The 27,662-nt window shown below is 41.6% G+C and overlaps 1 protein-coding gene across 5 annotated transcripts in view; it reads left to right on the top strand.

The window, feature by feature from the left end:
* The first annotated feature begins 9,703 nt into the window (after positions 1-9,703).
* Positions 9,704-27,662, top strand: part of PTPRZ1 (protein tyrosine phosphatase receptor type Z1) — a 134,159-nt gene continuing 116,200 nt past the window's right edge. For all 5 annotated transcript variants that reach the window (XM_048959045.1, XM_048959038.1, XM_048959022.1 and 2 more), the window contains exon 1: positions 9,704-9,938. In XM_048959045.1, coding sequence (XP_048815002.1) covers positions 9,881-9,938 — 58 coding nt within the window. In that variant the 5' untranslated portion in view covers positions 9,704-9,880. The remainder of the gene's footprint in view (positions 9,939-27,662) is intronic.

The raw sequence follows: 27,662 nt of genomic DNA, 5'->3' as shown, positions 1-27,662 counted from the left end.
AGGGCAGCTAATGCCTGATGGCCCTCTATGATGGAGTGACAGTATTGATGGACAAAGGGAGGGCAACTGATGTCATCTATGTAGACTTGTGCACAGCCTTTGATGTGGTTCCACATCAATTTATATCTCTCTAGTTTTGATGGTTTGATGGCAAACACTACTGCTATTTTTTTCCAGCATATATATATGTGCTATAGTTTATGTTATCGCTCAGGATCGTATCTGTGATTAATACTACCTCCAAAGGTGCTAGGTTTCTGGGCTGAAGGTACCTATAAGAATGTAATCCAAAAGAGATTTTTGGCTCCGAAAAATCACCTACCCACCCTCCTGTTAACTGGTTTCAAGAAAACAACACAAAAAAGAGGACAGGTTTATGATACTTTCGCCAAGTAACCTGCAGACTCGAACAATTCTAAGTTCAGGAGATTTTCTGAGACTGACATTACATGCCCGTTTAGTAACCTTTCGTGAATTTTTCTTTCAAAGTCTTGTTGGTCTGCCCTTGAACTCATATAAATCCACTGATTCCCAATTACCATTGCCAAGAATATACACAGGTCTGACTCCCTGTGCAGGATTAGCTTTGGAATTTAAGTCTTTTTTGAACTTGGCTCATGCCAGCTTCATTTCCTGCTAGCAGTTTCTTCTGCTGGACAAGAAAGTGAACAGACATTCAGCATCTACTTTCCCTATGCTCTGTTCTGGTTCTACAGACTTCAATTGTATGCTTGTTTTCCAGTCTAAAGAATATTAGACTCTTCTTTTCCTCAAATTCCACATCTACATATTACAGAATCACAGAATCACAGAATTGTAGGAGATGGAAGGGACCTCCAGAGATCATCGAGTCCAATGCCTCTGCCAAAGCAGGTTCCCTACACCAGGTAGCACAGGTAGGCATATTCCTTGTCTCTTAAACAAGGAAGCCATCCCCACATATTGATTGCCCAGTTTTTTATCTCTCGCTTTCCAAACTTTGCTCCCCCATTTCTGAGGAAAGAAAAGAAGAAAGAAATCTGGGGATCTGTGTATGTTCTAAGCAGAAAGGAAAAAAAAAAAAAAAAAAAAAGGATTGTTCCTTATTCAGAATTTTAGTTAGAAATGGATAGAGAGGAGGGGATTTATAGTATGCTTTAATGCTTCTTGATTTGTTCTCTATTCACTACCTAATGATTAATAAAACTGTATTGTTATTATTTTTTGTCATCTACAAAGTCCTGAGCTAATATTTTCATAGAACTATCTATCCTAACCTCAAATCTCTCTTCTGAATAGAAACAATGATCATTTTCTACTAAGAACCAGGGCTCTTTTCCCTACATGCATCACATCATACTCATAGAGTCAAAGAATCCATAGAGTTGGAAGAGGAGTTGGAAGGGACTTGTAAAGGCCATCTAGTCCAACTCACATACAGTGAACAGGCACATGCACAGCTAGAACTAGTTGCCCAGCACCTTATCCAGCCTGGTCTTGAAAGTCTCTGGGGACGGGGCATCAACCATATCACTGGGCAACCTATTCCAGTGCCTCAACACCCTCACAGTAAAAGATTTCTTCCTTATATCTAACCTAAATCTAGCCTCTTTGAACTTGAAACCATTTCCCCTTCCTTTTATCCTTCCCTGGATATGTTTGTCTAATTTTCTGATTGGTTTTTGTTAAATTTAATGTTACTGTTTCTTGTAATGGGTGTTGTGAGGTTTTAAAAGCCACTAAAGCCATTTGGATATTTTTAGACATTGAAGAGGAATACTATTTTACCTAGTTATTCTTCTCCATACTTGAAAGACTTTTGTGCCTTTTGTTTATAAGGGCTAGATTCAGTATCTCTGCCACTTTTTATTTTCTTATCAATGTATCAGCATTATTAGTGTTACTGTGAAAAGAAGGAAGGGCTATGAATAGGTTATTCTGAGAAAGCCATGAATGCTGACATACAGTGGCTATTTTTGAGATAGGTTATTGCACATCAGCATATTTTTGCTGTTACTTTGTTGCTGTTTTCTTTTATCCTCAAGTGAATATTAGATTTCAAATATATATACATTTAGAAGTAATGAAAATAATGCAGTCCAATTCTAGCTCAGTTCCACAACCTCAGTTGCTTCTATTTCCAGTTATAAAATCAAAACATATCCTCTAAAATTTGTTAGTGATGATACAATTTCATCTAAGTGCAGTTGCAAGAGAAAATAAACAAACTAAAAACATTCATTTAAGAAAATCTTTGTTTCATTTGCCAGCAGTAGGCTGTTCCTACCGTTCAGTGAGCATTATTCAAAAACTTCTCTGTGCAGCATCATTAACAATGTTTGCCCAAGCATGATGATTATGATACATTGTTCCAGTTACTTCTTATCTATTATGCTTGTAGGATGGCACTTGCAGTAGTAAGGAAGCCATCAGATTCACAAATGAAACATAGGAAAATTGGTAAATGTGATGTCAATGTAGGAACTACGGTTTGATTAGATTTGCAAGTAAGCCAAAACAACTTGCTTTTAACCAGAATTGACTTAATAGATCTCAGTTTAATGGGTGGTTGTGGGGGAATTTTTATTTTTTTTTTAAATTAATTGGGCTGTTGTTAAAGCATTTCACATACATGGAAATTACCCTGCGTGATCATGTTTGATTCTATGCATGCTGTTAATACTGGAGCATGCAATGGAGTGTTCCAGTTTTGATTTGCTGGTTTTGCGAGCATATATTTTATTTAACTTTTTTGAATTTCCTGTCAGGATGTGCACTATCTTTAAAAAGAGGACAGCAGTAAAAGAGCCTTTTGATATCACTGAAAACAGTGTCTTATTCTGCAGATACTGATTGAAAGACCCTTTTTGCCTGTGATAGAGACCACTTCTTCACACACCATAAACATGTCTGAAGGGGAGGTAGACCATTAAAACTGTTACTTGTAGGCTTTGGATATAAGAAAAGAAAAAAAAACAAACAACCTGTTTTTTACAGTAAGGGTGATGAAGCACTGGAACAGGTTGCACAGAGAGGTGTTGGATGCTGCGTCCTTGGAGACACTCAAGATCAGGCTGGACGGGGCTCTGAGCTGTAGGTGTCCCTGTTCTTTGCAGTAGGGGTGGACAAGATGAATTTTTAGGATCCCTTGAACTCAAACGTGTCTGATTCTAAGAATGTTAGTTCCCTGCATGGTGACACGTCAGTGCCTGACAAGTTGCTCTCCCAGGTTGTGCCCTCACAGAGGGGCAGGGGAGGCTTTGCACCAGGCTGTGACTGTCCCCAGCATTCCACGATCCTGCCTGTCCTCTACAGAGAGACAAGGAAAAATTAATCTTCTCAGGATGTCACACTTCAGTACGTTTGTGGACTGAGGAGGAATCCGATATGAAATAATTCACCCGTACTCAGTCTACACTTATCATTCCAGGGGTTAGGCTTATCTGCCTTTGTGGAAAGCTGCAGTTCTGCTAGCAGGTAACTATGCAGGAAGATGATGTGCTGGTGTAGTGGTAGCTCTGCTTTTCTGCCCAATTTTCCATTTAATGGCCCAAGCAGAAATGAATAGGAGTGCTAAAGAGGAGTATGAAATATTAGTTTCATTTTCTCAGTTGCTGCATAAAAGGATGGAAAATAACCGAATATCCCCAGAGGCATATATGCTCATCTAAAACATAGGAAGGGATCTGCAATTGGAGCCAGAGCATTTTATATGGCCATGCTTCTCAGAGACCTGAAAGCGCTGTCAGAAATGCAGCCAGTGGTGGGTTTTCCTTCCCAGACAGGTTTTGTGTGGAAGCACAGAGCCAACCTTCACAAAAAGTCCTGAAAACCCTTGTTTGAAGTAAGGGCTGAGTAGCAAGGGCACTTCAAAAAGTTTGCAGTGTATTCTATAAAGAGAAGTAGATTGTGACTGAATAGCTGCTGGGGCTACAAGTGAACAGGGAACAACATGGAGAGAAGTTTCACTCAGTGCTCTTGTACATACATATAAAACTAACCTGTTCAAAGTTTGTATTTGTAGGGGAAGTGCTACAAATACAACAAATACAAAGTGCTTGAAACAGTGCTTGAGCAGCTGGTGGGAAGGCAGGGTCGAGGTGGAGGATCTCAGGTGCATATGCAGTGCATCTGAGTGACCAGAAGGGTGGAGTTAGGATCCACACCTTCCTATACTTCTTTTAAGGGTTGGCAGTGGGGGCTGGACATCCCTGCCTACTTAAGGTCTTCTAAAGGTAAGAAGAGCATATTCTCACTTGCTACAGCCTAGGACTTTACTATTCTGCTATCATTGCTGTACTTTTCATCACATTATAGCATTGCAGTACTCCACCCCAGTATTGCTTATGTCCCATGTGCCCCTAATCTCTTAAACACATGCTGGGTGAGCACTGGGGCCAGCGGGCTCTTCTGCAGATCCAAGCAGGGCAGCTGTCTCCACAAGGAAGGAGCCAGCTATAGGTCCCCCCTGTTGTTGCCAAGAGAGGCTGAGTTTGCAGAGAGATCTGGTTTTTATTTCAAGAGCAGCTGATAAAGCTAGGAGAGAAAGCTAACAAAGGTTTCTACAAACCTTTCATCAGATCATCTGTATTGTCAGTAGAGATAGAAAAGAAGCCCTCTCCACAACTAGACTAAGCAGAGTGTTACTAAGAAGTCAGGTTCAAACTGTGCTGTCTTCAGTGCCATCTAACAGCCTGACTCTTCTCAGATGGTTCTTACTAAGAACAAGAATAATAAAACTACATTGTCTGAACAGTCTGTCTCTCTCCTGGCTCTTCCCAGCACCTGATGGCACCTGGCTGCTATCAAACTCTCCCTCTGATCTCTTTTTCAGAGAAAGCAATACAGCATCTACTGCTCTGGGGCTTAACTTTGAAAGGCAATTCAGTTCCATCTGTTTGGTAAGGGGGCACATCTTTCTTTGTGTCTCCCTTTTTTCTTCTTTTTCTATGTTCTTGGAAGCAGTCAAATTTGGAGAGTAATGCCTGACACCAAAACTCCAAAGTGAAAATAAGACAGCTTTACATAGAAATGGACCTCCCTTTAAATACCAAATGTAGTCTTTTATATTTGTTAATGACTGTTTAGTGATCTTGAAACTCTGCTAATATGTCAAACAAAACTGATGTAAACAAAAATACTGCTTTTACTTTGCATTTTATATCTTATTACCAAAAAAAAAAAAAAAAAAAAAAAAAAAGCTTGAGATTCTATGCTAATATTACTCAATATAAAGGGCCACTCACTTAACATTAGATACCCACGGTAAGAACAGTATTCTGACAGTGTTCTGACACATTTGAAATTTAAAAACTGCTTAATGAATTCAGGTTTTCTTGTGCCATTTATCATGGGCGTATTCATAGAATGCCTTATATTGAAAGGGACCTTACAGATCTAGTCCCAGTCCTCCAGCCATAGTCAGGGCTGCCCAGGGCCCCATCCAACATGAACTTGAATGCTCCAGGGATGGGGCATCCACAGCTTCTCTGGGCAGTTTGTTCCAGCTCCTCACCACCCTCTGAGTGAAAAATTTCTTCTTAATATCTAACCTAAATCCTCTCTTCTAGTTTAAGTCTGTTCCCCCTTGTCCTGTTAATATCAGACCATGTGAAAAGTCAATCCCCCTCTTGCTTGTAAGTTCCCTTCAAATACTAGAAGGCCACAATGAAGTCTTTCCAGAGCCTTCTCCAGGCTGAAGAAGTCCAACTCCCTCAGTCTTCCTCTGTAGGAGAGGTGCTCCAGCCCTCTGATCATCTTCCAGTCCTCCTCTGGACCTGCTCCAACAGCTCCATGTCTTTCTGGTGCAGAGGCTCCAGGTCCAAACACAGCTGGCTTTCCACGCTTAAGAGCACACTGCTGGCTCATGTCCATCTTTTCATCCACCAGGTGGATGACTCCCAAGTCCTTCTCTGCAGGGCTGCTCTCAAGGAGTTCTTCTCCCAGTCCATACTCATATCTGGGATTGCCACAACCCAAGTGAAACACCTTGGCCTTGTTAAGCCTAATTAGGTTCTCACGTTCTCATAGATGATAATATTCCTTATGATGGCTGTCATAACCATTACCAGCATTTGCACGCATATTTTTTAATGTTTGGAATTTACATGTGGGTTTCTTCAGCAAAGTACAAACTAAAAATGAAAGACCACCAGATTCTTTGTTAACATACTGTATAATACATACCAACAGATGCTGTTCGTACAACTATTGTATGAGGGGAAAAAAATGACAATAAAAGCTGCACATAAACCCCCAAAAGAATTTGATAAATATCAAAGACAGTGCTGGAAATGAAAACATTTACCACAAGAGAAGAAGAAGATAAATGCAACAAATTGGCATTGTTCTGGGAAAAAGAAAAAGAAAAAGGCACCAAAAACAAACAAACAAAAAACAAAAAAAGCCATATGCACTCTAAAAAAGCTGGGGAGGGAGGGGGGAAAGCTGAACAAGACACAGAATGACTCACCCTGGAAAATAACAAGATTGTCACAGTACGAAGGAAAATACAGTACCAACACTGAAGAGAGTTTCACTTGGAGAAAAAAAGTAACAATGGATAAGAAGAGCAGACTTGAAAAAAATATTCAATGCCACATGAGAGGAATAGAGGAAGGAAAATTAAATAAGTAAAGAAACATAAGAGGAGGAAAAATTTAGGAAAAGGGGGAAATACTGAATGCGCAGAGCAATCAGTATCTCATCAAGACCTGCTAGTGTCCACAGAACCACAAATGGAAATATTAAGTAATAGAAGATAATTTTAATGTATACCTCAAAATATTTACTAAAGGGTATGTTGATGAGAGGAAGACTTACATTTTGAAAAAATTGAAATCTGAAATGTTTACCTCAAGCTTTTTTCATGTCTACTTGCTATTGTGTCACGTTGTGGGTTACCTATATGTGAGAAAGTAGGCACAGTGATAGATACCATGTCAGTATAGCTACCGAGTCAGTTTGCTTGGCACTTAACACTTTCTCCAAATTAATTCTGGTGAGTTTGACTGGATATCAGGACAAGCTAAAACACCATGATATGAATGCAAAAGGTGAGGATACCACAGCCAAGAGTTTATCAGAACGCACAGAAAATCCTTCACCAATCATTCTTTAGTGCAAAAACCACAGAGGCGTTGTAGCAACTGGTACCAGGGCTTGTGTCTTTTCTAAACCTTTGGCAACTATTGAAAGTGGCTGTGAACATCAGGATATTATCATTTTGTTGTTATCCTGACAATATGCATATACAGTGACAGGCCAGAGATGAGCCTTACAGCCCACCCTTACTGCCTCTGCAGTCCAGGGTACAAAACTGCTCATGAGTTAGTATAGACATTTGTGGTCATGTTTTAAGGTCATTAAATTCCTGATGCAAAGGTTTCAAATGATGGAGAATCTGACACAATCACTGGTGATCTCTCCTAATGTTCATTGTTCTCCTGGTAAAAAAAAAATCAGTGTGTCTCCTACCGAAAAGCAAAGTTAACTATTGGCAAAAAGACTATCAGAACCAGATTCCTTCTGTGTGGCAATTTACTGTGGAAAATCAGGAAATATTTAATGCCACCTATCAATGTTGTGATTGCCCTTTGGTGTGGGTGCTTGTGATGGGTTTGTGATGAAAATAAAAGGGAATTCTTAAAGAAACCCTACAGGAAAGAAGGATGCTGATCTACCCAAACCTCTTCTATTACCTCCCTGTGTAGATAACTGCAATAGCAGCTGCTGGAGGTGATCCTTTAGCCTTGTCACAAAGCTTTGAAAACATCTGAAATCTGGAGACAAAAATTGATCCCCACAGGATGGAGGGGAACTGATAGCTCTACAGGCTCACATGTACTCGTGAGCAAGTCACATCCACCTCCCAGCTTGAGGAAAGCCGGGTGGAGGGGGATCCTGGCAGCCATGTCCTTCCACTGTCCTGTGGGCAATGGCAGCACCAGATGACCATATATCACCCTGCACTGGTCTGTAATAAAGTGTCTGTGTAGAGGTGTGGTGGTGAGAATCCACCTCCAGAGTGACTGAATATTCCTTCTTTCCTACCTGTGACCTTTAACTGTGTATTTTATACTATGTATTTCAGTAATACCAGTGCAATATTGTACAATTCCTATTGCTGCTAAGCATCTAAGCCAATTGCAGAATGGCGCTGGAGTTGACGTGAATCTCGAATAGATTACCCACTGGCATTAATGCTTTGGCATGCACATGTCTGTCTGTGTTTGAGCATGTTTGCACTGAAGTTACTGCAGTAGTATGCTAGCATCTGGGTTCTTTCAGGAAAGTCAGCTGACTACAATCTTTAACAACATTTTCCTTTAGGATAATCCTAAAACAGTCTTTTTCTGGGGGATATCAGCACATGGAACTTGTCTCTTGCCATGACACCAGGAGTCCATTGGACAAGAGCTGTCATTCAGAGCTAATCCTCCTAATGAACCAACCTCTAGTATATGTCAGCTCTGCATATCCTGAAAGATGCTGACCTTGCATGGGAGACACGTCCACCGCCTGCTCTCCAGGCACAAAGCTTGAACACCTCGGCAATTTCTTCTGCAGCCTTTCACTCTGAATTTGCCAATTTGCTTCATGACAAGAGAGCTCTACCCTCCCCAGCCAGAGCAGGGGCACTGAAAGTTTTATGTTCTCCTGGAAGGAAAGACTGCAGCTCCCATAGCTGGGGAAGGAGGGCAGAGCAGCATGCCCACCTGTAAGGCACTGGGCCCTGTTGTTCTAAGGCTGCCCACCATTAAATGTCACCACACATCTGTGCAGAGCTGTTCCCACCACCCTGACAGGAACATCACCACTAATACAGTGCTGCTTGCACTTCCTGGGTGAGGTGGGGGATCGGCTGTGTCCTCATGCTCCCAAAGCCCCAAGTGCTGCTCCAAAGTGTCCCAGCCGTGTGACATGGTGTTTGTGGCCCTTAATTGTACACTTCTCATTTAGGTGCTTTGGGGTTTTATCGAGCGTTGTTACATGTATTTTTCTTTCCCTTTACTTTTATTTTTTGCTCTTGTTTTGTCTTCCCTGAGCAGCGATGCCAGTGCCTGTGCCCTGACCCACTTCTAGAGCGGATAATGATATTCCGCCGCTCCAGCCCCTTCCCCCGCTCCCCCTCCGGTTCCCAGGATCACGGAGCGGCGCTGCCCGGCTCGGGCGCTGTCTGCATCTCCACCAGCTCCTCGCCAGCAGCTCCCACCCCGCTGGGCCCAGCGGTTATTCCCACCTAGCAGCGGGCTCCGATGCTCTCTGGCCCCGCACCGCCCGGCCTCTGACCCCGCCGCCCTCTGACAACCCCGAGCCCCCTCGATAAACTTTTCCCTCGCGTGGCCGTGTGCACTCGGGGGTATCCCGGAGCGCTGCCTCACAGAGGATCCCAGAGCCCGGCCCCCGCCCCCTCCCGGCTGCTGGGAGGGGGGGGCAGCCCTCCGCTGCCCTCGGGCTCTCGCTCCCACAGCCCCGTAGGCACAGATACACACAAATACACACGCACACACTCACACGCGCGCACACGTCACCCGCGCGCGGTCCCCGCCCCCCCGCGCCCCCGCGCCCCGACATACACTCCGCGCTCCCGCACCCGCGCGCACACGCACCCGGCCCCGCCGCGCGCTCGCCGCACGCACTCGCGGCCGCTCCGCGGAGGGCGGCCCCGGCGCAGCCCCGCCATGCGCTGAGCGCGGCCCCGGCAGCAGGCAACATCCCGTACGCAGCACCCGACGCTCCGCACCCCGTACCCGACACCGGCTGGGCCCGCCCGCGGCGTGGGGGCGGCCGCGGGGCGCGGCGCGGAGCCGTTGCCCACGAGAGGTGCAGCTCCGCGCGGGCGGCGGCTGAGGCAGACGGACGGAGCGGCGGACGGGAGGGGGAACGGGACGATTTGGACATGCTCATTCTAAGGCGCTGGGTTGCCTGCATCCAGCTCGTCTGTATCATCCGAGCGGGTGAGTGATGTTCCCATGGACAGAGCTCTGCCTTTCCCACCAACTTTTCCTCCCCCCCGGCTCCGGCGCCGTTCTCCCCCTCTCCCTCTCCCCTTTGGCTGAGAGCGACGAGCGGCCGCTCGACCCCGAGGAAACGCGGCGTCACCCGTTGCTGGGGCGGTCACCTGCCCTTCCGCCACCTCCGCGGCGCCCCGGCTCCAGCGCGGCGCGGGTCGCGCGGGTCCCGCGGGTCCGGGGGCGGCGGGAGCCCCGCGGGCGGCACCGGCACCGAGCGGCGTCCCTGCGGCCCTGTATTGGGAAATGGGGCTCTCACCTCTTACGTGAAGTGTTTGTAAAGGAACTCAGGGATGGGGGCAAAATTTCAGCCCCCCCGCCCCCGGAGAAAGACTTGTTCTCCAAGAACTGGTTACGTCAGTGATTCCCCTGAAACAAGAGGTAGCTGCAGCCGTGAAAAGCAAAATATTCAATTGTTCATGTGGGACGCGGATTCCACACAGAGTATGGATTCATATAGATTTCAGTAGGACTCCTTATGTAACCAAATGAATTTTCAGCTCATTGATATCTGTGCAACTGGAGTGCATGATGGCAATAGTGCGCTGTTACTCACTGCTACTACAGCAGCACGAGGCGGTTGGCGCTGCCAGAAGCCCTGTTAATACTTCACCATATAAATATTAGGAGCCTGAGTGATGGGGTTTCTATGGTACCGAGCGTTCTTATGGACTTTATAAGGTTCTGTCAAGTAGATCACTAGGAAGTACGTGTTGTTCGCTTGCATTCAAGTATGAGAAACTTGGGAGCGTCAGCCCGTTCTAGCCGTGACCGCCTTTACAATAGGGCTGTCGTGGTGGAGCAACCACTAACCTACATTTCCACCCAATAGGTGGTGCTGCTTCTGAAACCGTGAGGCTCTGTAACAAAGATCGGGGTGAGGTGACAGTGACAGCAGCTCTGTACCGGGCTCTACTCGTTGGCAGGAACTGCTTTTTGGAAGTATTTTCACCCCCAGTCTGAAAGCTCAGTGGAAAAATGCAACTGTGAATACGATGAATGTAGCCAGCCATTATTACAGTGCATTATCCCTACATTGGTAACATTTTAATGTCACTTTTAAACTTACTTATTTCTAAAAGTAGAGCACTTGATCTAAAATACTTCTCTCAGACTGGTTGGGCAACAAATGCCTTACATGAAAACATCCAAGAAGTTTTCACGCCACCTTCCTCACGTGTTAAGCCTCCTAAAATCAGATACATGTACTCTCAGCACTGTTCTGAGAACAGCTTGTGTATGTGTGAAGAGGGGTTTGAACACATGTGAGTGCAGAGCAGCATGCCATGCTGTGATCACAGTGTAATGCAACAAAATTGCCTTTTGGAGACTGATTTTCACACCCAGGTGGTAAGCAGTGCAGGACACACAGGCAACCTTCTGATGAGACTTCTGTGTTGTTGATTTCATCTCATGTGTATTTAGAGATAAGTTGGTTTTGTGCAGCAGAGTATTCAAATACTTTTTTGCACTCGTGGATGTTATTTATGGTCATGGGCTGGAAAGGTCTGTCAGCATGGTGAAGTACTGTTCCTTCCTCACATGGGAGGTGTGATACAAATGCAGGTGCTGGTTTTCTCCTCTCTCCTCTATAGTTTTCAAACCTGGCCTGAAGGTGACACCCTTTCTGGATGTGTAGGGTGTTCTGATCTCAGTGGCTGCTCACTGGGAAGGGCTGGCAAGCCTTGCTCTTCGGTGGGAGCACTCGATACAGGTTGATAGAGAGGTTTCATTTGAACAAGTTCCTCCTTGAGTATCTCTGCTTAACTAAACATGCTTTCATTTGATTGTATTAGTTCGTTGAATTTAACATTTTAGAATCACAGAGTCACAGAATGGCTTGGGTTGGAAGCAGTCTTAAAGATCTGCCAGTTCCAATCCCCTGGCATGGACAGGGCTGCCAAACCCCAGCTCAGGCTGCCCAGGGCTCCATCCAACCTGGCCCTGAACACCTCCAGGGATGGGGCATCCACGGCTTCTCTGGGCAGCTGTGCCAGGGCCATTTATTAGAATGTTATTTATTAGAACGCTGACATTGCTTCCTTCTGTTTTCTCATTAAAAAATAAAATAGGTGGTTGTATATTACTGTTGTGTGGCTCCTTAGGTTTGATGAGGGAGGACAGCTGAGTCAGACAGGCTGGCTCTCACCATTGGGTACCTCTGGTACACACACAAGAGCCAAGGTGTTGGGAATGGGTCTGGGAATGCTGAGGAGTGTGGCTGCCTCCTGTGCTTCCTGGAGGCTGTGCTGGAGCTCGGCAGCACATCAATATAGATCCCAGCCTCAACTGGCTTGCAGTTCCAAAAAATGCTGTTCAGTTTTCAGCTGGTCACGCAGAGCTGCACAGGGTTTTTTTTCAGTGTATCTGCTGGGGAGTTTTGCTACCGCCTCTGGGAGTTTCAGCAAGGAAACCTCAGTCTCACATCAGTTTAGGAAAGACAAAAAGGTCACATCAACCACACTGAGGAACCCCTTTAGAGCACACTGAGGCAAAATGCTCCTTTGGGAATGACAAGGCAGTGACAGTTCTTTCTCTGTTACTGAAGAAATGCTTGGGGGCTTGGTTCTAAGATTCTAATAACCCCGCTGAGATATGAATAGCACCTTCCTCCACAGCACTGCCAGAGCCAAGAACTGATGTAATTATGTATGGGGCAGGGTATTATCCGGGTATTCTCGGTAAGTGCCATTCAGCCAAGTTCAATGGAACTACTTGTGGAATAAGATGCTATTCAGCCACAAGTAAGGGCACGTGAGAAATCTGCCTGATTGTTCATGGACTGCACTATGTACTTAGAAAGGAGCTTTTCCTGTGAAGTTTCTCCTGTGCCTAAAATTAAAGAATAACAGCTCCGTAGACAATTCACTTCTTTTTTTGCATTTTCATTTTAAATGAGAAATGCATGAATCTGTAATTACATCTATTCAGCATATTTTTCAGGCTGAATATAGCCTTTGGAATTCTGCCCTCGCTTACTGATGTGTTCCATATAACCTTCTTAAAGTCAATGGGGTATGCCCTTTTTGCAGCTTTTGTCTCATTGTGCTGAAGGAGAAATATTTTGTGTCTCTTCAGTAAGTTGGCTATTTATGAATTTGTGTAGGCAAGAAAATGCCAATAGAAAAAGGAATATGTTTTAACAAATTACATTATAATTGTGGCTAAATTTGAATCAAAAAGATGTAAATATTTAGGCAAGACCTAAAAAATATTCCATGACCTCACTGGGAAAATATAGGGGTAATTTTACCGAATAAAGCAAAAAGTCTCTCCAAAATAAGCTCATTTACACCTTATTCCTATCACGGTCTGACCTCAGCCATCATTTTGCCTTTCAAAAGGCAGCTAATTAAACTGTGACTTGTTTGATTAGTTGTGTTTTGCTTTATTTTTTCAGTCTCTGGAGAAAAATTTCCCTCTTTTGGTTTGTTTCTGGCATTCCAGTACCATGGCTTTATTCACACAGAAGTAATGTTTCTCTGGATATTCTTTTATTAGAGAACTGACATCAGGACTGGATTTCCAAGCTACCAGATGGCGCGTATCTCACTACCAACAAGAAAAACAACTTGTCTGCTCTTTTTGGATGGCCCCAACTAATATAATGAGAATCTGAAGCAGAGTATTAACTTAGATTTCTAAATCCAGTCACACTTTCTGTTCATTCTCATGTAAGCACACTTAGGCTCAGTAATCCCTTAAACTGTCAAAGGAATATGGGATCAGAGCCTTCTTAATAGCTCTAACTAGACAGCACTTCTGTTGGCCAGGTATTTGGCATAATTATAACTCAATTATAGTGGAGTAATTCTACAGAACATTACTTTTAATGTTTTAGCGTATTTTAAGATGACGCTTTCCTATGGGCATACATAACTCTGACAGAGAAATTCAGTTTTGCCATATGTAAAACATAAAGGCTAAAACAAAATAGGAATTTAAAGACTGTTTAAGCATCCACTTTATTTTCTGCATTTTTGTACCACTGAGATTGATATATGTAAAAATCTAAATATGCTGAATAATTATACTGAATACTGAGAATCAGTTATACTGATTTGTTTTGAGGTTCAAGTACTGGCAAGTATGAGAAGTGGAACACAAAATGAGTGACGTTTAAAGAATTAACATCAGTGTAACTCACATATAGAAAATATAGCTGTATATGAATAATATATAAAGCTGAATAATATATAAAGCTGTTTTATGTGAATTTCTAGAGAGAACCTAATTAATAGAGATAAAACTACTACCCCAATTGGAAATTATTCCACTTATAATCCAGATTACAAATCACAATGGCAGTTTGTGAACACAGGAGCTTGCCGCTTACGAAGGAAGGCAGTTTCCTTTTGCTCATCATTTAAGTGGTCATTTCCCACTATAAGTTCTCTAATTAGGAATTTAAGGGTGAACAGATTCTGTTCTTTCCCTGACAATTTCAATTCTTCTTCAAACTGGGAGACCTTCTCAGTATTCCCCCTAGGGCCAGCAAGTCTGCAGCAGTTCCGGAGCCCCTGTCTCCCATTTAACAGCGCGATTCTTACAGCTTCGTGCACCATTTATGTGGCTTTCCTGTATGAGACATCCTTTGGCTATTCAATAAGCTTCTTTTCCCATAAAGACAAAAGTTACCTTTTTTGAATACATGTCAAGGCTTCTGCATTAGAAAGATAAATCAACAGGAAGCAAAGAACTTACAGTATTAAATAAACAAAACGTGTTAAATGAAAGATGGGAAATTTTTCAGAGTGGTTGGAACTGTAAGTGAGACTTGGCTCCAGTACATTCTTGAGGAACTGCTGGCAGTGATGCACTTTTGTAGGAAGGTATGGTCCAGGTTGCTTGCTGAATACAAATTACTGATGTTGGTCAGTTCAGTCTTGAGTCTCAGGTGGAAATGAGTAATTCAATGGAGATTTTAGAAATGAAATAGGGATATATATATATGCATACATATATATATATATATATATATATATATATATAAAGGTGTCTGGTTGAAAAGCAGACTTTAAAGCATTATGAATTGTTCTAGCTGAGACATGCTTCTCATAAGCTCCTGTTGCCTTCTTCTTCTGCACCATGCTTGGACTTAGGTGTTCTTGTTCTCAGTGAAGACCTCAGATATATTTCCAGCTACTCAGTGATTTACACCAGCTGTCCTAGGGCAAGCCAGTTGCTTGTTATTTCACTCAGCTGCCCAGCTCACCTAAAGGCAGTGTAGAAGCCTAAACTTGAAGGCTTTGGAACTCCATCAGGTGCCTAATAGCAGGATGATTCATCCCACTTCATCTGAGCTTTTGCCTAAGTCAGGTTTCCTCAATCCATAGCTTATGTTGCAGCTTTAGATACAGTGGCTAAAAGGTGGGCTAGATATGGCTTGGCAACCTGGACTTTGGCAAGCGATATTTACTTCTCCACATTTTTATAGCATTCTGTCAGACATGCAAAGTATTGATATATTTTTTTTAAAGTATGTTTTACATACACAAGTACACTTCCAGAAGTGTTTATCAGCTGTTTTCATTCTATTGCCATTCCGTTTATTGTTATAAAATCATGAAGTGGCTCAGGTTGGAATGGACTTTTAAGATCATACAGTTCCAACCCATTGCCATGGGCAAGGCTGCCATCCACCAGCTCAGGCAGCCCAGAGTCCCTGCAGCTTGGCTATGAGCACCTTCAGAGATGGGTCATCCACAGCTTCTACGGGCAGCTGTGCCAGCACTTCAGTGCCCATACACTAAAGAATTTCCTCCTAGCATCTCACCTAAATCATCATTTCTGCCTAAAAATATGTATATATATTTATAATGGGAAGGAAAGCCCCGTAACAAGTGCAAATCCTCAGGTGTTCTGAAGGACTTCTGCTTTTCAAGGGCAAGAACAAGCACAGAGGTAGATGAGTGTCAAGTAGCAGAGATAAGTAATTTTATGAGGTTACTGGGACTGCTCACGTGACTAGTGAAGGATTTCAGTGAGAGTTTTCAAGGGTGGTACACCTGTTTGCATGCTAGCTCTGAATTCTAACCTTCATTGCCAAAATATTTTTACTGGATTACCTGATGACTGAAATGTAAAACAGGAAGCATTCAAAGATATAGCTAAGTATTTTCACTGCATTAAAAAGACAGCACAAGCTTGCTTTTCTAAGTGCTGTCAGCAAGATAAGTGTAAAAGTTAAATGAAATAAAAGGTATCTTAAGAAAAAAAAAAAAAGATGTGTTTCTGTAAATGCCATAAGAAAATTTCCTAGGAAGTCATGATGTGTTCTTCGACTGGGGAATGTTGTTGTTGTTTTAGAAGTCATCCATGCCAAATTCAACTTTTTCCTACTTTAAATGGATGTATTTAGACTTCATTGAGATCTAGATTGACTTATATCAGAATTCTTCCAAAAATACTGAACTATACCGATATTGCTCACAGCTATCAGTGAAATAAAAATCTGTAGTGCTCTTCAGGTTCAGCTTCTATAGGAGATACCAAAAGCTTTTCTGAAAGCCAAACCAAATCCGGTGTTTGAGGGGAAATTCAGCTATGAACATTTGTGGCTTTTTTTTTTTTTTTTTTTTTAAAGATGTGAATCTATTCTGGCTTTGCATGCTAAACTCCATGATTTCAACAGAAGTTCCCCAAAACAGCTGCTTCCTTTGACCAAACAGCTAATGACCAGACTAACAGCTGGCTTTGTACAAGTAACCTGATGTTACTCCGGGCAATTTGTCTTCTAGCTCCATCCCCAGGCCGACCAATTTTATCTTTTTGGAGCCATTTGGAAAAGCACATTTTATTCCAAGTGTATGCTGTTTGCTTCTGTAATTTCTTTTTGCAGTTCTTACTCTGATAGGTGTGTGTATGATAATTAACAAATCTGACAGGCTGTGAAATTCCCCCTGCAGCCCGCTGGAGTGTGCTGTTCAGTGTGTGGGACATTTCATGGTGCACGGTGCCATCAGCAACCCATCATGTGCCCTGAGGTTGGAATAGTGCTGTATGGTCTGTGTCTATCTTTCCCTTTGCAATCGTCTTTCATTTTCAGGCTGTGGTTTACAGTTCATTTATCTTGCAATGATAGCTTGTTGCGGAAAAATCCTGCGGAATGAAGTTCTCTTTTTTTTCCACACTCCTTGGATTTGTATCACTGTAGGTATACAGATTACAGCAGAATGACTTCTGGCTCATTTCAGCAGAACTGTGCGTGAATAAATCCTGGATGAGCATCAGGGAGCAAAAGATACAGATGAACTATCTACGTTACAGGATGGTGCTGACACAAAAACAAGTGGAAACAAACTGGCACAGTGCAAATATAAGCTGAAATCCGAAGGCGGCTCCTACCCGTTAAAGCAATGATATTTGGAAAGTCTTTCTGCTGCAAAAAAATAGATTAAAAAAAATCAATATATATATATATTTAAGAATAGAGCTCTGTGTATTTCCGCAAGATCCTGCAAGGTCATAAAAGACCCACACTGGTGACATCAGAGTCACTGTCAGTGAGCACCATCTTATGGTTTCAGCAGTGCTAGGGAGAGAAGTGAGCAGAGTGCCCCTGGCCATGCCAGCCAGCTGCCCATGTAGGAGTAGCAGCAAAAAGCCTCCCTCACTCCAGGCAGACACAGCTGTAAGCTGGGTGATGGCACTGAGGACTCACAGCATCCCCACTGCCACTCTGCATTTCAAATGGTGCTCAGAATTAAAACATCATCAGTCTATCCAGGGGAAAAAAAAAAAAAGCCTAATATAAAATCAAGAGACTTTAAGACATACATTTTGGCTTGTATTAATGTGTATTGGGGCTTGTTAACAATTTGCAATTTTAAGTATTTGTACAACCACAAAGTAAGGAAGGTTTGCAAAATCTCTTATTGTATGACTTCACGAGGTAGGGGTTTAATTAAAATACTGACTATTAGAGTATCTGAGAGAACTGGCCTTATTCTCACTTTTTCACACTATCAGTCTATGGAGAATTCAGGGAAAAGGAGATTCTTCAGTTGGCTGTGTCTTCCTGTTCTGCAGAGCCATCTAGAAAACCCAGGCTGGCTTGGGCATCTGCAGAAAGCAGGGAAAGGAACCATAGGAGAAGTGGCATTTTACCATGAACATTCATAGTGTGTTGGCACAAGTCATTGGCTTGTTTTTATGTCTTTCTATTCTTTTCCTAATTCAAGATCTCTGTCTCAGAAGCGAACTGTTTGTTTTTTGTTGTTGTTTGTTTGTTTCCAAATCAATCAGTGTAATGCAAACAGTGTGAATGAAGGCCCCAGAAAAGTGGAAACTGTCGTTGTAGACTGGAAGGATATGGGCTTCCATTGGGAAGTTCAGACTGAAAATCGTATGCTGAAAAGTTTACTGAACTACAGCATGAGAAGGCTAAATAAAGGATACACTGGAAAATTCAGGTATTCTGTACAGTTTTTTTGGGATAGCAGAGTAGCGATACAAGCAGAGAATTTGAAACAATTAAAATAGAATCATTTTCATGATTCTCCTACTGGGTTTCCAGCAAGAAGATTGTTCTCAATTTTGAATCATTTTATTTCTTTGTCACATTTGACACTAGATGAATGCTGAGCATATTCGCAGGCTCATCTACCAATTTCTCTTTAATTCAGCCTCTAATAAAATTTATGTCCTCCCTGACAGTCCAAAGGACTTACTCCTTTCCATGCATTTTACCAAATACAAATGTGGTTACGTTTAGATTACTAATGTAATGTTCCTCCTGGCTGTTTTTCCTATCCCCTTCATAATGTGTGTTTCCTACTTATTAACAATTTCTGCTCATTTTTTTGGTCATGTGTTTTGTATCATCTACTTTTTCTCATTCTTTCTTTGAGACGACAAAAGAGGGATGGTTGGTGGTTTTTTTGTTTGTTTGTTTGTTTGTTTGCTTACTTACTGAGCATTGGAGAGAAAAAATTAATAAATTGTTATAATTGTTATATACATAATTGTTATAATTTATAATTTTATAATTAATAAAAAATAATATATTGTTATAATCAATATAACATTCATTAGAACTAACGAAATAGGGAAAAAAGGTTCTTAGTTTTATTTCTCTGTAGGTTTGATTTTCTACACTGTTGTCTAATTGCTCAGTCAGAGGTTCAAGGTGTCTCTTGATATATTTAAGCAGAGGTGAATTCAATATTATATTCTATAGAATTCATTCAGGGATGTTTAAAAATACCCCACACTTGAAACTGTTCTTTTAAACCATTGGTAAAAGACACTGTTAGGTCTGAGTGTTTTTGAGTCTTTCCTGATTTATGCTATTGACTATGGGATCTGTATTGCAGAGAACATCTTTGCACATGGTAGAAGTCTTCACTGGCTGGATGGAAAGTCCTAGCCTCTTTGTGAGAGGTGATAAGGCTGTGACACACAGTCTGACAAAGATCTGTCTGGGTATCCATACTCATGGAGGGAGAGATGACAGCATGAATGGATATGTACTGTTCATTAGGAATATGTGAATATCCTAAAAGCTCTATTTGATTAGCTGTTGTGACTATATGTTTGCAATGGGGAAAAATGTTTTCATCATATGAAAACAAATTGCAAGTGCATTTTAACACAAATTTAAAATGCCCTTACTGCCTTTCTGAGTGGAAGAAGACAGGTTCAGCTCAATCAGGTGAAGATAACGAGGCAGTGATGCGCGATGGATAGTTTCAGGTTGCATGTAGTTGACTTAAATAGAAAAAAATGTATGTGGAGCTATCAGAAAACAGTCTTGTTATCAGTAAATAAGATTATATTGGTTAAATAGCTTTTTCCAATATGATCAACACTGCATTTGAATAAGTCTGTAATCCATGTTTTCAAGGAAAGCTAATGATTATTGAAGTTTTTTGTTCATCAGTTGAAGAAGTAAGTGAATATACTAGACTATTTCTAAACATACAAAACCCCACTGCTATGACATCTGTTGTTCACTTGAAGGCAGCAGAAAATCTGACCCACTCAGGGTAGCTTTTGGGTTATACTGAGTAATAGATTTGGTCACTGTGCTGTGGTATTTGGAATGCTGGGTAGGTATCCTGCTCATCACATAAAGGGCAGGCAGGAGGGTTTTAGGCACCTGAACTGGGATTTATAGCAGCTAGCATATCCAGTGCTGAGACTAGCCTGGTCTAATATTAGATATAGAGGTTGGAGGCCCTGCCTGCAGCAGGGGGGGTTGGAGCTTGATGATCCTTGAGGCCCCTTCCAACCCAAACCATTCAATGATTCTATGACATGCAAGCCTGGCTAGGAAGTACTAAAATGTTCTCCTTATAGATTCATGGAACAGTCCAGGTTGGATGGAGCCTTGAAATGTCATCAAGTCCAAGCTGTATATGGCTAGACTTGACAAAAGGTATCCTGAAATTCCGAATCTTACTACTCTTGAAGTAGCCAGAATATGTTAACAGTTTTCATAATCACCTAATAGTGCAGCATTTGCTGAAGAAATGGGAAATAGCAGTCCTGAGCCATTCCTGTGTAAGGGTTTGAACCACAGCTGTGGACAGCAGTTGAGATGGCTGCAGTGCTGATCTCCACTCAGGCTGAAGATGGAAACAATAAAAAATGTGAAAGAGAAAATGTAACGATGAAACCTAATGGGTAAGCTGGGTGCTCCTTGCAGCATTTCCAGGCACTAGGCTAGATTTTCACGCTCCTTACTGCCACCACAGCCCTCCTCAGAAAGCAGCAGCTGCTGTGTGTGTCCCTGGTCTCCTGCTCCTGCTGTGCGTGTCCCCCTCTTCCCCACATTCCCACACATTGCCATCAGTCTGTGGCTGTGTCTCTGTGCTGGGATGGAGGCGTTTGGCTGCAGGGGCAGTCGGTGTGATGGAAGAGCTGCTCTGTCTGGCACAGGGGCAAGGAGCCAAGTCAGAAAATGTGTTGTAGGTTGGATTGAAGCCTTGGGTCAGCAGCTGGACCATGCTGGGTTATGTCTCACAGTGAAATGAGTGAGATGCGGGGTGCCAGTTTCTGTCAGTTTGGTTATTTCTGTCTTTTATCTAACTACTATCCTATGAAAACAAACAAACAAAAAAAAAAAACAAACAAAAAAAAAAACAAAACAAAACAAGAGGATATCTGTTGTCTCTTGGAGTTTTGAAACCTGATGAAAAATGCTGTTTTATCTCTTGGGTGGATTGGTCTGATGCTTATCTAGGCCTCCTGGGCATCTCTCATCCATGAAGTCTGTGCATCTTTCAGCTTGGACCAATTCCTATGTTTTTCCTGTTGTAGAGAGTGAACCAGTTAGAGACAAAAGTGCTGTGTACCACTCCCAGAAGAGAAAACTGTGTGACTGTGCCCTCAATCTGTGTAGGAAGTGCATGCGTTCACAGCACCCTGCTAAAATGCCAGGAGATTTTCTGCCTCAGGCAGGTATGGCAACAGAGTGAGTAACAGCTGCAGTGTCCTGGAAGAAAATACAGCATGTTCTCCTTTCAGTGGCAGTTCAGCTGCTGTGGATGGCATGGAGACAACAGGCTTATTTCCCCAGTGAGTCACTCAGCCTTCCAAAAAGCCCAGTATCTCCAAGGCTTTCAGCTGAGGTGGGGCCTATTACATGTTCCCTACACAGCTGAAACCTTAAAAGCTCAGTCAAACCCATAATTAATTGAAGTTTGTGTAACACTTAGAACATATAACTCACTAGATGAGTACTAAGGCTCTTGCTAATGATTTTAAATCTACAAAGCAACTTCCTAAAAAGCTTTGAAATTGGCAATTACAGTATTCTGTGTTAGATGGAAAAGCTTTGATGGCTACAGAGTGAGAAATAAATGCTTGACTTACACTGGAGAGATAACAACAGCACACTGCTAGGTACAGTGACGTGGCAAAGAGCCAGACAGGGATTTGCTATTGCTCCTGCCAAAACTCGATTTGAAGCCATTTCAGTATCTCTGTGTTGCATAAATGACTATGAAATTCCTGGGAAGTCTGTAGTTACATGTAGTTATGGTCTGAAGATAAGGTATAATTGGAGAATTTTACTTGCATGCCCTCTTCATGTATTTTATTTCTGTTTTTATTTCTGTGCAGTTACAAGGCTGACTTCTGATATAGCGCTAGACATGAATCCAATGACAGTATTCTTGTCCATCCTTGTTCTGTCAGATGCTTATAAAAAGATAAAAACTGATGATGATTAAAAAAAAGATAAAATAGATTAAAAATAATAATAATAACTTATAATGATAGGTCTACAAGGCCATTATTTTCCTATCAAGAGAAGGAATATTTTGTAATGAAAACTGGAGTCTGGGAGGTTGGTTTTTCTGTAGTGTTTTCCAATGGCAAAATACATGAAGCTGTCTTCCTTGCTTGTCTGGTAATGGGGGGCTCAGCATCCGCCAAGCTGTTTACTTCAGTTATTCAGTTTTTCATGAGGTGCTTAGAATTTGATAGGTTCTTTGGTGTAAAATAATGTAGTCTTAGGCTGTAAACCTTATATTTTTAAGCTAGCATAGTCCTGTCATATATAAATAATGCGTGACTGTTGTAGGCATCTTCAGAAAAAAATTATTTATCTTGATTAATTGCTTACTAATTTTTCCCTAATACCTGTTTTAATATGTGCAAAACAATCTTCATGTTACTCCTTTAAGAAAAAAATACTGCAATTATCTTATATTATCCTAACTACATTAACATCCATCTTTCTTGAGGACACTGCTACTGTCTGAAGTGGCAGTCTGGGAGGACTTCACTGTTTTGAGACTTCATTTAGAAGTAAATAAAGTTATGTCCAAATAAAATGATGGAAAAATAATCTCCCTACTTGTCTACAGGTTTTTTCCTGAGGCATTAAGTAAGTGTTAGCACTGTGCTTATTGATGCAATGCCAATATACTTAAGACATTTTGCAAATATTTAAGGAATATAACTAGTCATGGGAAATCCAGACAGTTAATTTATACATGGGAGTGTGCATCCATCTCCTTCTGTGAACAGGTGAATCATGTAAATGGGCTGTTACACATGTTGGCTGGATCTGACGTTAAACCAATGTGTGGAGATGCTGTATAATTGCAATCATTTGTCATGTATGTATTGATATATTTAAACATAGACGTCATCAAATGTGCTTGTCCACAACCAGGGTTCCGTTGTGAAAGTACTTTGCAAACACAGAGCACGAACATGACAATTTCCCACATCAACTAAGAACTGATGAAAATAGTGAAAGAGAAGCTGGTAGGACAGAGAGGATGGGAGCAACTGTTAGGAAAAGAAGTTGTGTTGGCTATTCCTGTGAGTCAGGTTTTCAAAGTGGTACCTCAGATCTCTCAGGAGACCTGAGCTCGATACAACTGTCTGATAGGAGGCTGTAGCAAGGTGGAGGTTGGCCTCTTCTCCCAGGTAACAGTGATAGGATGAGAGGTAATGGCCTTAAGTTGAGCCAGGGGAGGTTCAGATTGGATAGTAGGAAAAAATTATTCTCCGAAAGAGTGGTGAGGTGTTGTGACAGACTGCTTAGGGAGGAGGAGTCACTGTCCTTGGGGCTTTTAAAGAAGCAAGTAGATGTGGCACTGAGGGATATGGCTTAGTGAAGATGGATTGATGGTTGGACTAGATGATCTCAGAGGTCTTTTGCAGCCCTAATGATTCTATGATTCTATGAAAAATTGTATTGAATAAGCCTGTCTCAATTCCTCATCTGTAAGAGAGATAGCAATACTTCACTCAGAAGTGTTTTGTGTACAAGAATACCTTAGTATTTCCAAAGCCCTTTCAAGAGAAAAATGGTTAACTCGAAGCCCTATGTTACACGGCTGAATCCTGCTGCTAGGAGGTTATGCAGGTAGGTTTTATAGCTCTTGTGGGACCTGCAGCATGCCTGCAGGCAAGTTGGCTTCTGATCATGTGGAGGCCCTGGAGCAGACCCTTGCATATAATGTGAGCCCCAAGCAGCAGTTACATTGCATCTAATGTAATCTAGTGACTCAGTGTGGCACTGGAAATCATGAGACGTAGGAACTAAACCTAGCAGGCAGTGTCAACCCAGGCATGCCATTTGACCTTTTTTTTGCCTTAATTTACCATATGTAAAGCTGAGACAATATCTCCCTACTTTATTAAATTAGTTCAGGAACAAAAGCACTACATAAATACTAGGGTGTACAGATATTATGTGAGCACTCGTGTGCAAAGGGCTGAGACGTGTCTGGTGATAGATAGCCCTTGGCACAAGCACAGCCTTCCCAGTGATGTATGGCTTTACTTACATGCAGCTTCAGGCACATTTATGTTTGACAGCTTGGGTCAAAACGGCTGGTCTGAGCATTTATCTTGCAGTGGTGCCTCTTTAATCCTGATCCTAAATGGAAATCCTTATCATGTGTACCCCAAAAATACCAGTATGGATTGCCACAAGGTCTGTTACTTCATATTCCCCATCTAAAAGTCAACAGGAAGAAATGTAATACTGACTTGCTTTATCAAACGTGTCTCATATAGCTTTTGTGCACACCTGATAGGGACAGTTATACTGAATTGGGATACCCATGATTGTATTCTATCCAATCAATCTATCTATTCCTGTAATTTAATATTTAAATGTTGTGTATAGCCAGAACAGTGGTAGGACAGGCATAGCATACTAAAAAATTTCTCCCATATGTACAACTTGGGTCCATATATGTGTCATGTATGTTAATAATATCGTGTACCATTCCTCTTTATATACATATATCATACGTATACGAGTGTGGTCTTGGGACTGGGGGCTGCCAGTGGCTATTTCCTGTGGTTGCCATCTCAGTGCTATGGGGTCTTGCAGCATGTGCTGTCTGTATAGTTCCTGGTCCCAAATGAAGAAGTGCAGTTTATGTCTCTCCTGCCCTCCATAAAGTCAAACAAGAGACAAGTCACTATTTGCGTGTCAGCATTTGCAATCAACCGATATCTGATACATTGCGGTTGTCGTTAGCTCTGGCTTCAGGGAGGTTGGTACCATTGCTCGTAAGGCAGAAGTAAATGTTGACTTTTAATTAATGGCAATAAGGACAAATACCAATCTGGACAAAAGCTTTAAATTGTGCAGGCAGGCAGTGGATAAAAACTTGCCTTTCTTTTTACTCTCTTCTTAAAATAAGGACATGTTAAAAATAAACAGAGACCATTCTAGATTTTTGTTGTCCTCCAGTGAAAGATAAAGTGGTGAGTCCTATATACAAAAAAAAAAGCCATTATTGGTAGTTTCTAGAGTCTTTATTTCAGAGTATATAGAAATCCAACATAGAAATAAAAGAGAGAGGAAGAGATAAAATGGAGGGGGGAAAAAAAAAAAGAGTGAAAAGGGAAAGGGAGGGAAGGAGAGAGAAATGAAAGAAAGAAGGAAGAGGAAGGAATTGTTCAAATGTTCTAGGCATCTTCACAATACTGATCTCTAACATATATGTAAGTATGTAATACATATAGGAAATACATAGTGAAAAAAATTGTAGAATGATTACTTGTTGACACTCCCAAGGAGAAGTGATGTGATGAATGTAACAGCAGTAGGCTTGGGGAAGTAGCAGACACTATCCCCCTACTCTCGTATGTGCACTACCGCCCTGTCTCAGCTCCTTGTCCATGGCTGACCTACAAGCTCTCCTCTCTTCTCCTGCTCATAAGGGACCTTGTGGGCCATTTGTGGATATGTCCCGGATTCCCCTTCAGACAACCTTGTTTTTCTTGTCTGAGAGAAAGGTGGAGAGTCCTGCCCAGCAGATTCTGGGTAACTGTCCTAGGTAATCCATCGCACATATCATGCGTGAGAAATTCATTTCAGGTCTACTTAAACAAGATGCAGCGCCAACACAGAGTTCTGTGGATTTTCTGGCAATGACCTATAGCAATAATGATAATAACAACAACATGTACATAATTGGTGACTGCTGACAGTAATTTTCAGGCCGTAATGACAAAAAAACAAAAACAAAACCCACAGCCTAGCATCACACACAAAAAGAAGAAACAAATAGCTTCATCACATTCAAAACAGAAGTGTGTTTTCTTAGCCTGTCAGGTAATTCATTTGGAAAAGGTTTCATTTATAATGAATGTATTCAGACCTAATGCCATATCTCTGTACAAAATGCAAAACCAAGATTGGACTAAAACTCACTGCTCTTGAGTATGGCATACTGGTGTCTCTATGGACAAAACACAGTTGGCCTTACGTATCAAAGAGGAACCTTCAATTATGACTGGTTTTGCTGGAGAGGCATTAAAAACTTGGACTTGTCAGGACTGTGGCTGTGAAGAGTTTCAGCACGCAGGGTGGAATAGACAGGCTGATACAGCATGTAAGTTCTATAAGTTGTGTCTCAGGAAGACAGTATTTGGCATTTGGTTTCAGCTAAATTTCACATTGATTTCAATTGAAGAAAAACAACTCTATATTCTTCCTGAAGCAATATCTACAATGAGTACTATTTTAAGAATCCACCCAAGGCTCTAGTCATGAAGAAGCATGTGTTTAACTGGGCTGCATTCATTCTAGAAAATAAAATTGATGTTCTACTTGCAGTTTTAAAGGGAAAATCTTTGTTCTTTTTTCTCCAAGACAGGATTACGTGGTGGCTGTGAAAAATATCCTCATTTCAAATAAATTAACAAAAAAGAAACAAACTGTAATTTCCTACAGCACACGCATGAAAAAATTTAACATGGTATTGGCAGGGAAAATGGCCTATAGGGCTACTAGATTTCTGGCATATTATATACAACAAATAAAATTGCAAGAAGAAGATAGTATTAGGTTAAGAACTACTATTGTTAATGGTTCTCAATACTTTGTGTTTAGCACAAGCTTTTAGAAATTAAAAAGCAAAGAAAAACAAATAAAAACCAAGACGGTGACATGCCACCCAGCTCTCCTTGCTAAATGAGAATGAAGGGGTTTACCATGATATTTCAAGAGTTTGGAGTAGGGTGGATATTTTTCTTTCTTTTGTGTATATTCACACTGTATTCACACCATCTCACACTGCCACAGATGCTTCTGCAGAGGGTCAGATTTAAATTAACATTTTGTATTAAAGTGACAGTGAAAATTTTCTTTTTAGGGTGAAAGAAAAGGGCCAAGGGTGTTACATAAGACTTGCTAATATTTCATCTGTCCAAGTGATATTTTAAAATTATGAAAAGTTCATCGAATGGTTCATACATTATTGATATGTTGATATTGCAGGAGGCTGGAAATTGCTGGAGATTATAAAACTGGCTAGAGTGCAGAAAATTCTTTCCATAGTGGCGTCTTTCAAGAGATTTAAATTTGTGAGGTCTTTCTTCTCTTTTTTAGACAACTTTAATGTCTTTTAGAGGTAAGGCATTTGTAGAAGCTTTTGATTCCACTCTTGTTTCAAGGTATCTACTACATAAGTGTACTGCATTGTATCTTTGGGACTGAAGATTCCTGCTCAGGGAGCAAGTTCAGCATGAACTGTAAAACAATTGTAAGAGTCTAATAAACTTATTCTGTCCTTAATGTGTAGAGCTGCTCTTGGGTTTAAGCGATTCAGATGCTCAGAAGGAAATTACAAAAAGATAACTGTTTATGCAAATGACTATACAGCAAACCAAATCTGAAGAAGGATATTGTTTCCTAGAATAAACGAGGATCTGCTTTCCTTTTTAATGTAGAAAAGTATC

This window comes from Lagopus muta, chromosome 1 (assembly GCF_023343835.1).
Source record: "Lagopus muta isolate bLagMut1 chromosome 1, bLagMut1 primary, whole genome shotgun sequence".
NCBI classification, from domain to species: domain Eukaryota; kingdom Metazoa; phylum Chordata; class Aves; order Galliformes; family Phasianidae; genus Lagopus; species Lagopus muta.
The sequence above is the reverse complement of the archived record's forward strand: the minus strand, read 5'-3'. Positions and strand labels throughout refer to the sequence as shown.